Source organism: Macrobrachium rosenbergii, chromosome 56 (genome assembly GCF_040412425.1).
Source record: "Macrobrachium rosenbergii isolate ZJJX-2024 chromosome 56, ASM4041242v1, whole genome shotgun sequence".
Lineage (NCBI taxonomy): Eukaryota > Metazoa > Arthropoda > Malacostraca > Decapoda > Palaemonidae > Macrobrachium > Macrobrachium rosenbergii.
This window is the reverse complement of record NC_089796.1, coordinates 56,767,798-56,778,669: the sequence shown is the minus strand read 5'-3', so window position 1 is coordinate 56,778,669 and position 10,872 is coordinate 56,767,798. Positions and strand designations below refer to the sequence as shown.

Sequence of the window (10,872 nt, the reverse complement as noted above, 5' to 3'; positions counted from 1 at the left end):
AAATCTGGCCAATAAATTTAAAAAATCACCCTGAATGTCTTCCGTTTTATTCCTCCAAACTCTCTGTCTTTCTAGATCCCTTAGCCTTCCTGGATATATATATACATGAATACATACATACATACATACGTATATATACATATATATATATATATATATATATATATATATATATATATATATATATATATATATATATATATAAACACACCCACACCCACACCCACACACACACACTAATATATATATATATATATATATATATATATATATATATATATTATATATATATATATATATATATATATATATATATATATATATATATATATATATATATATATATATATATATATATTAGTGACCTTTGAAATGCATGCATGAATACAGAGGTTGGAAATTGTTCTAGGCTATTCAGTTCCTCTGTAGATGGAAGCATATCCTCTGAAAAGTTAATCAGGAAAGCTAAGAGTGGGTCCACTGTAGCTGTGTGTATTTTGTTTTTGGACGTCCCTTGGCCCTTGAAGGAATATTCACTATATCTATAGATATAATCAATATTAGGATAATTGTGCAAAATTAATTTTTCTTTTCGATAAAACTGATTCTATCGTAATTTTCTACCCTATTGCAGAGTAAAGCATATTTCCGTGAAAGCTGTGCTCATCCACTGCATTGGATGAGAGCAAAGGTTCATTTGTGCATTTGCCAAATTCTCTTACCTACATTTAAGATGAACTGAGCTTAAGTTTTGTATATGATCTATGTATGATTCTACTCCAAAAGTATTTAAATTTTACAGTCAGTTTTGACGAGGAAGGTAAAAATATGTATTAATGAAGTACATGCACATACATACTGTATTTATGTGTGTATATTATATATATATATATATATATATATATATATATATATATATATATATATATATATATATATATATATATATATATATATATATATATAATTTTATTAGAGCAGGCTACTTAAAAAGATAATACTGTATGGTAAATGTATAATTTCCTTTAAATCAAAACGGTGACATATATTCTCATATCTTTTACACTGTTCACAGATCAAATAATAAGCATTCATCTTTAAAATCCTTCATGGAAGAATTTAACTCCTTCCTAAACTGCCTGAAGAAATCCTTTTTGTTATTATTTCCAGACACAGGACGATAACGCCGATAAGGTCACCACTTACAAGGACAGCAAACATCCCCTGCAAAAAAGGAACAAAAAACGGAATAATGCCTTTATGAAAACGGCGTTTCTCCCAAACTTTAATATAGCACAAACATGTAAATTGCATTTTTGGTAGTTCACCGAGAACTTCACGATGACTAAAACTGAATAAACTACATTAAAAGTAAACTAAACTAATGCACAGAAGGAAAGGAGACCATGAAACCTACCCAGACATTGGCCAGGGCTAAGGGCTCCTGGACAGTAATTTTCCTTGGAGGGTTTTTGCAAGACTTTGCATTGGCAAAGGCATTGTCCATCCAGTAATTGTAAAACCCGCCTTCTATTACAGCTCTAATTCTGGAACAGACCACGAATAAAGAGGAAATTATCAAGACATTTATTGCAGAGAAAATTCATTGAGTATACTGCATTCAACTCTTATAATTTTTAGCTTTCTTGCCATCGCTTACAACCAGAGGTGAGCAAAAACTTGCTTTAAATGTGAAAATGTGAAGCCATGAACTTACTGAACACGTCTGAGACATATGGCAGACACCACAATCAACGAGAAGCACATAATCTTGGGCAACATTATTGCTTAACGTTAACACCTACATCAATGATGGAGTGCGTTTAATTTTTATATATCACTAAAATGGTTGCTCAATGTCTTCCCGAAGGTCAAGACATAAGATTATACTATATTCCGAAAATATGTACACAGATGCCAAATTAAAGTTCATGAATTAATAACATTTTACTCCGGGTGGAAATGGAAAGGAAAATTACCCCTTGACGAAATTAGAAGGAAAACAAAGTAAAACGAGCGTTCCTAGCACGCATTTCTGAAGAATCCAAACCAGTACTGTGATATTAAGAACACAGCAGAGAACATTATATGTCTGATATAGAGAAAGGGTCCTGGAGAAGGTCCCGTCATTCTGAACCTCGATCACAGCTCAACAACCGTTGATCCTAACTTTCACAAAATACCGAAGGTTACAAGATGCAAGGTATGAGATGCGTATTGAGGAGGGGGATACAATATAGTAATATGCCTCATAATGGAGGTTATGGAGGAAGGACGAAGATCAGTGTGCACCCAGGTGACTGAGAATAGTGCCCTGCAGAGCCTCCGTACCTGAATACCTGGTGTGATTTCAGCAGAGTGCAGAACAAACATGTGGACGGATCTGCTTTGAGCAGCAATGGGTCACAATAAGGCCCCTGAACCAACAGTGCGCGAGACCAGTGCAGTGAATCAAACATCGAGATAGGCTATCTCATATCCGATATTTATGAACACATCTATTGTGTATGTTCACTATTTAGAATCAGGGTTTCATTTAAATTTAGAAATAAACGTTTCATTTAAAATTTGTTTAACAACATAGTTAATGGCATCTGAAGGGCACTCAAAATAAAACCTTTGAAATAATATGGTAAAATTAAAGAACTCACCGTCAACCTAAAAATATTCAATGAGGAATTGGTATCTTTAAATTTTCTGTGAACATCCAAGCTATTTTAGCACCTTTAAAATGTCTTAGAATCCTCAGATAATATTTCATTCACGTCAACTCTGCAATGAAATCATTCTACAAACTGAGGACGATGACTTACACTTCATTGATAGGGCTCAGCAGAGGGCTGTACTTCTGAACCACCATACAGAACGTGAGAGGAAGAAACCCTTCCTTGGACAGGTAAAATTTGCAGTTTCCTTTAAAGAATAAAAGGATTAAAACACATATATTGGAATATAATACTCATGAAAACAGACTTACTGGGTATCTATCATTTGTCTTCGTGAGAGTCAACAGACCGTTTACTAATCACATTATATGTGTGGATCAAATGATGTACTTAAAAGTGACACTGATTGGTAATGAATAAAAATTATTTTTATCAATAGCAAGTTAACAGGGAAAACAAAACTTGAAGCCTTGGCTCCCTAATGCTGTTTCCTTTAACTACATTCTTATTTTTTACTTTGTAGATTTCTTTTTAATGAACTTTTTCTTTGTCATCTTGCTCCTGTCCTGCCGTTCCTAAACATTTCCATACAACTGGATAACAATTGTATCCATTATCTGTTGAAGTTTTGTTTACACTACTGTGTTAATTATTTATCATGGGATCACGCATTTAAGTCCATCTAGCGGCAAACGAAGACTGAACGGATGCGGAAAATTCTCAAAATGGCGTTACAACACCAACGGTTATCAACAAAAGGAAAGACGAAATAACACTTATACTCATGGAGAGGGAGGGTAGATTTACTCTTTCCTATATGGGGACAGATACGGCATCATCCTTTGAAAAAACAGAAAATACAGAAAACAAAGTTGTCTTAATTCTTAAACAGTTCAAGTAAGAACTAGAAAATCATTTGCGCATATCCTTTGAATGTATATATATGTGTATTTGAAATAGCCACACTGATCTCTCAAACTGGTGAGCCGAGTAGTAACTCATTCCTATAATGGCGCGTGGTTTCGAATTCCATCACGGAAAGAAGGGACTTTTTCACTTATTTCTCGTCTCGATTCAAAACTTGTAATGAAAAGCATACCCACAAAAAGTGTGGGGGACATCGAAAGTTAATAAATCATTACGATATTACAAATAACATATTTCACACTTGAAGTAACCCGTAGATTCTTTATAGCACACACACACACACACACACACACACACACACACACACACACACACACACACACACATATATATATAGCATATATATATATATATATATACACATTAGCATGTGTAAATATATATATATATATATACATATATATATATATATATATATATATATATATATAATATATATATGCACATGTATATCTATACTAGCTGATCAACTTGGCACTGCCTGGGAAAACTCTGAAAGACAACTTATAAACTCTCTCTCTCTCTCTCTCCAACTCTCCCTAACTCTTTCCCTCTTTCTCCTCACTAACACCCTCTCTACTCTCTCTCACTTCCTCTCCCTCTCTCTCTCTCTCTCTCCAACTCACCCTCACTCTTTCCCTCTTTCTCCTCCCTAATACCCCCTCTACTCTCTCTCTTTCACTTCCTCTCCCTCTCACTCTCTCTCCAACTCTCCCTTACTCTTTCCCTCTTTCTCCTCCCTAACACCCCCTCTACTCTCTCTCTCATTCTCTCCCTTTCCTGTTAAGATAGTTGCCTCAATTACACTGCCTATCATTTTTGACATTTTATATTTCACCCCTTCCCATCCACTATTCCTATCGGGGCTGAACTTGGACTGAATGGGCATAAGGAGTGTTACTATTATCTCAGCAACCTCGAAAACTGTGGATTAGACATTAATATCTGTCTGTCAATTTTGACATTTTATTTTTTACCCCTTTCCTATCAGGGCTGAACTTGGACTTAAAGGGCATGGGGAGTGTCACCATTCATCTCAACGACCTTGAAAACTATGGATTAGACACTAATATCTGTCATTTTCGGTTATTTTTACATGTCACCTCCTTCCCACCCCCAACCCACTTTGGTGCCAGTGATGTCTTACCCCCACAGTATTCTTTTCCAGATAGTAAGTCATATGTATACCGAAATTAGGTATGATAAATTCGTAGAGTTTATTTAGTTACTAAGTCTACAGGCAGAACCAGCCACCAGCCCCGTTTCAGGGAAGCCCTTCCCACCCCCTACCCTCTCTGGTGCCCTTTGGTGCTAGTAATGTCTTACCCCGACAGTATTCTTTTCTAGATAGTAAGTCATATGTATACCAAGTTTGGTTGAAATGGCTCAATGCGTTTCAGAGTTATGCTGGAACACAGATACACACATCCATTTATATATATATATATATATATATATATATATATATATATATATATATATATATATATATATATATATATATATATATGCTATATATATATATATATATATATATACACATACATGTCACACACGCGGGAGGTCGTTTCTAGCCAAAGGAACAAATGGCACCTTTGTCCATATAGTCCTCAGTGAGAAACATCCTCATAATGGTGTCGGGGTTCATCATGACATGGTCCCCCCGAGATACGTAAGTGGTCACCGTTTCTTCGTACTCAGCCGGAGTTATCAGTTTCATTCGGCCTCTCTTCCCGACCTGAACCAACTCGTAGAATATACCAGATTCGACGCCCTGTAAACAGTGCCGGACTTCTCAAAATGAAACCTTCAAGAGGATGGACACCTTTAGCTGAAAATCTCGGCTGACTGAAGAATATAAAGGAAGTTATGAATCTCAAAGCTCAGAACAGTTTTTGTGTCAGATTGAAAAACAAATTGCCTACTTTCTTGAAGAAACTCTCCTCTACTGAGGAGCCAATAGCGATACTTAGGGACGTATTTTTTACGTTTTGTGGAAATACACGATAAACATGCCTGCTACTATTACAAACTGTCAAACGCCATATAAACGTTCATGCATATATCATATATAGCACTCCGCCCATTGAGAGGAATACTGAAGGAACTATTCGAAATCTTCATGCAATAGCTTTAACTAAATTAATTTTACAAGCATGCTTTGACAGTAGTCCATAGATTTACCTATGTCCTTGCTGTATCTTAACGATTTTTCTTTGACTGACTTGTAAAGAGCAGTTTTCCACATTAATCCAAAGTTACAAATATTGGAGCAAGAAACAGACAGATCTCATGCTCCCAATACAAGAAAACGAATGCAAAATAAGAGATGAGCAGTATTAGTTCCAAAAGATTAATATTACATGACTGTCGTATTCCCCTCTTCCTACTAGCCATCGACTTTTGACGGGGAAAAGGATGCAGAGGACATGGATTAATGCCTCTATATGCTAAGAAACTAAACCTAGCCACAAGAACCCAACGCACGAAGTCTTACAGCCAAGTACTGTTGATGAGCGGTGTTTGCGAACCAAATCATGGTAACCTTTGGATCGTCCAGCACAGCCCTGACCGTCTGGTAAGGCTCCGAGATATACCGAACCGCCAAGAGAGAAATTAAATTGGTGCTGTAGCATTCGGTCAGGACGAAGATAGCCAGTATCCAAACAGCTAGAATCATCCTCTCCCAAGTACTGTCGGCGGAGACCTCGACATCTGCAACATTAGATTTAAAGCAACGATGCGCTTAGGCAGAGGTATCTTTTCTGAATATCTTAGCAATAAATAGTTTTCCTATATGGGCCAGAATGAATTGGAATACGCACTTTATTAAAGCGACGAGATAATTAGGCAAACAAGTTTGCAGATACTTAATTTCAAATAAACGCTCATGATTAATAACCTCTTGTATTACAGTAATAGCAGGCGGTTACATTCTCTACAATATTGACAAATTTTCTTGGCCCCGCATACACCAAATAGGGTAGATTCATCTACTTTCACGCTTTTGTTATTTCGTATTTTATGTAATAAGGGATGAGTTTCTTTCCTCAACACTGCACAAAAGAAAGAAAATAAAAAGATGTCAACGAATAATTTTTTGGGAATAGAAAGAAAAATGTTTAAGGTCAAAATATCACGAATCCAGATAACAAAGCTAAGGGATATGCTTTAAAGAACATCCACTGGGGAGAAAGATAATATGCAGGGCGATTCATGCCTTCTCAGGCCTTTTTGATCTACACTAACATTAGGATAATCAATTTGATTCCTTTCAGGTTTTAATATACATTATATATAAATATGCATGTGCATACATACAACATACACACATAATATATATATATATATATATATATATATATATATATATATATATATATATATATATATATATATATATATATATATATATATATATATATATGTTAGATATATATATATATATGTGTGTGTGTTAGATATATATATATCTATATATATAAATATAGATATATATAGTTTGTATATATATAATATATATATATATATATATATATATATATATATATATATATATATAGGGAGCATCTCATATTACCTGAAACTAGTTCATCAAAAAGCAAAATGCTAATATAGACTCAAATCACAAACACACACGCACACACAAATGCTATCATGCTGACACATCATCTGAAACCACCTAAACTCAATTATGGGATTAAATCTGAATCCATAAATCCTACATAACAGGAAATAGGACAGAGTAATATGGCATCGCCTGCCCAAATAGAGGTTCACGAACCTTGCTGGAGGAAAGTGCGTAAATACACGGACAACGATATCCTGGGAGACTGAAATTCCGGATTCCAGTGGATTTTCGACAAGACCTTGGCAAGCAGCAAGACGATGATTAACGTTGCAAAAGTTGATGCCCAAACCGAGTACGTCAAGGGAAAAGCGAAACTCCACGGATCCACTGCTGTGTCTCCCCTCCTGCCAAGGATTCGGCCGTAGTCGACCACCAAAGGGCTCGTGTAGTCGACCACCTGCGCCCGCAGATAGGTTATGCCGAAAGGTCCCAGACCGAAGTCCACTTCCTAATGCACACAGTGACAATATTTCAAGCGCTTCACAATGATTACACATATATAACCAAAAGTTAAAGAGAACTGTCAGTAGTCTGGGTAATGTTTCATGTCATACTTTTCTTATATATTCAGTCTGACCTAAATTATTCAATCAATTCCCTACCTTCCTATGTAACATGCCAATCATTCCATTCCACGTCCCATTAGGGAAAAGAAACCCCCAGGAGCCGTCAGAAGGCTGTACTAAGTCGTAACTGGGGGAAAAACAGGACGAAATATATTTAAATGCCATATAATTTCAAACTACCCCTTACTCTACTTCTTTTTTGTCAGAAATTTCAATATGTACTATGCATTTTCCAGAGAAAAATCCAATTTTAGCTGTATATAAGCCATGGTAATTTCCAAGAATTACAAAACAAACATATGCCTTTCCTGATAATAATGTGGATATACAGAAATTGCCTCACCTTAGCTGGATAATTTGATGAAAGTATTCAAACCGCTATGTTTGGCCGGAAAACCTGAACTAACCTGAACTACTTGTACGTAACACATTCCGACAACTCACGTGAAATTGATGTTGCGTGCGAGCATCTCCAGCACCAACAAGAGGGGTCCACTAAAAACGAATTTGCTTTCCTGAGATTCGTTGCTTCTTGTTTTCCGAACGACAACGTGCGGGGGAAAGTTTTGACCAACCACACCTAAATGCGCTCCGTCAGTCAACCTGTTGGAAGGCATTTATCCCTTGTGATTAAGCTTCCTGCTCAAAGTTTAATTTCATTAATTTCTCTCACTGATCCGTTATCGTCATTGGGGGAGACAAATTCCAACTACCAACGACGGCACACAAAATATACCCAAGTTCGCAGTCTTAAGGGTATAGTTTCGGTTGCAAGTAAAATCAAACAAAAAATGCGCCAAAGTTTCTTCGGCGCAATCGAGTTTTCTGTACAGCGTATAACGCTGTATGAACCGTGGCCCATAAAACTTTCAGCCACGGCTCGGTGGTGGCCTGTCCTATAGCGTTGCCAGATGCACGATCATGGCTAACTTTAACCTTAAATAAAAGAGGGCTGCAACCTGGTATGTCTGATGATTAGAGGGTGGATGATCAACATACCAATTTGCAGCTCTCTAGCCTCAGTAGTTTTTAAGATCTGAGAGCGGACAGAAAAAGTGCGGAAGAACAGACAAAGCCATCTCAAGTTTTCTTTTACAGAAAACTAAAATACGCTAAATCATAATAACATATGATTATGGCATTCCCTTCACTTGAAAGAGGCACTAAATAAAAAAACTCTGTCAGCTTATTTTAGATAAACTAACTAGCAGGAAAATTCATGCAGACCGAAATATTCTTTAGAAACTATAAATACGTTTCCCGATGTACATTATACGACTAACAAGCAAAGGATTAATGTGCTAAGCCCTTATCACTGAAATCGCGTGTCATCTGTCTATCGGTGTTGTAATTAAAAGATGTTACACATCTGATGAAGAATGGCTGGTTTTTAACCACCGACTGAGTGACTCTTGGATGACAACTGCTATGGTTAAAAGTGTACATTTACGATATAAAAGATGATATAGCATTTGCGGAGATACAGATGAGATAAGGATATACCGTAATTAAGTAGCAGAGCATAATGACATGGAGTGATTGTCGAATACAGTTACTGAATTAAAAAAACTCACTTTTTATGATATTTTAATTAGTTTCTACACTACCACCATGCTTTTTTTAAGACCTTCTAAGCGTCTTACCTCCGAAATTTGTTAGGGAACAGCTGGGTGTCCGCATGATAAGAAAGTCCTGCGACTGAGGTCCAAGTTGCTACGAGGACTACTCGATGACTATACGGCAAGTACGCGTAGACACCCCATCTGTGATATTAAATCTCATTCTTTACATTACGCATCAATATTAGTAAGAGAAAGCACTCTCACTGCTGACAGCCAAATACATCTCAAATGACTCGTAGAACTTAAACAGGTATGCTTTAGAATAAAAAAAAAATACAAGTGAAAATTTCAATAAGAGAGACACCACTACAACTTATTAACAGAATCAGGCAATTTCACTGAGAGCAAAGATCTACCTTTCTGCCTTCGAAGTCTCCCGGGTGATGACAATAGCATTGATGCCGGAGAGGGCTTTCCCCAGGGGATGCAGACGCTGAAGCGACAGCCGGGTGATGAGCATTACTCTCGTTGGCCAGATGAGGACATCATTATCAAGCGCTTCTTTGACGAACTGGCTCAAGAAGTCGCCGTCGTTGGAGACTAACAGTAGGACCATATGCCTCGACGACTTGCGAATCTGGCAAGATTTTGACGAAGACTTGTAAATCGCGTGTGATTTTTTTTCGGTGATTTACGAATATTAGATTTTGCGACATTCGTCGCTGTCGTAGTTTGTACAGTTCATATAGTAGCTGGGTAATGACCTTGCAGAACATTCATGCCTTAGTGTATCACTTACATTAACGAAAAGTATTTGTGAAAAATTATTCATGTGACTTACAGCAATGCAAAAAAGTATAATTAATAGCGGTCCTTAATAAAGTCTTCACTTTCATAACTAACTAAAAAGAGCTTGAATATTCCCTTTTTCAGTGTCTCCTCTCTAATATTCACAATACTACATTTATTATACACACTCATAATATATATTTATATATAAATATACACACACACACACACACACACACACATATATATATATATATATATATATATATATATATATATATATATATATATATATATATATATTTGTTGCATTACTTCCCACCACTTTTATCTGGTACGAACTTACGTAATTTTTAACCATTAGTTCTCCATTCGATGTCTAATTTAAGTTCTTTTCAAACCTTAATATATGACACTGCTAATTATATTTTCTGTAAATCACTTCCATTAACTGTCTCCTATTTCACCCAGTTGTGGCATGATCTCTTAATTTCCTCCAAAGTCCTTTCGAGTGTGGCCACTTTGATCTTGTTTCACATATCAAATGCCTTTCCTTGAAAAGACCAGGTCTTCTTGTATCCTAAATTGTATAAAGTTGCCATATATTACAGCTTTACCATCCACACTGTTCTCCCTTATATACCAAAATATTCAACTCCTTCCATTTTGCCTTGACATTTTCATCACCTGTCGGTTTCCATAAATCTTCACAAAATATCACTTGGCTCTTA

At 36.1% G+C, this 10,872-nt stretch overlaps 1 protein-coding gene across 4 annotated transcripts in view; it reads right to left on the bottom strand.

The window, feature by feature from the left end:
• Positions 1–998: 998 nt before the first annotated feature.
• Positions 999–10,872, bottom strand: part of LOC136836761 (probable glutamate receptor) — a 126,358-nt gene continuing 116,484 nt past the window's right edge. For all 4 annotated transcript variants that reach the window (XM_067101313.1, XM_067101311.1, XM_067101312.1 and 1 more), the window contains exons 4-13: positions 9,769–9,989; positions 9,434–9,553; positions 8,235–8,393; positions 7,827–7,917; positions 7,378–7,672; positions 6,091–6,308; positions 5,187–5,367; positions 2,814–2,913; positions 1,418–1,547; positions 999–1,224 (exon numbers count right to left, since the gene is read on the bottom strand). In XM_067101313.1, coding sequence (XP_066957414.1) covers positions 1,120–1,224; positions 1,418–1,547; positions 2,814–2,913; positions 5,187–5,367; positions 6,091–6,308; positions 7,378–7,672; positions 7,827–7,917; positions 8,235–8,393; positions 9,434–9,553; positions 9,769–9,989 — 1,620 coding nt within the window. In that variant the 3' untranslated portion in view covers positions 999–1,119. The remainder of the gene's footprint in view (positions 1,225–1,417; positions 1,548–2,813; positions 2,914–5,186; positions 5,368–6,090; positions 6,309–7,377; positions 7,673–7,826; positions 7,918–8,234; positions 8,394–9,433; positions 9,554–9,768; positions 9,990–10,872) is intronic.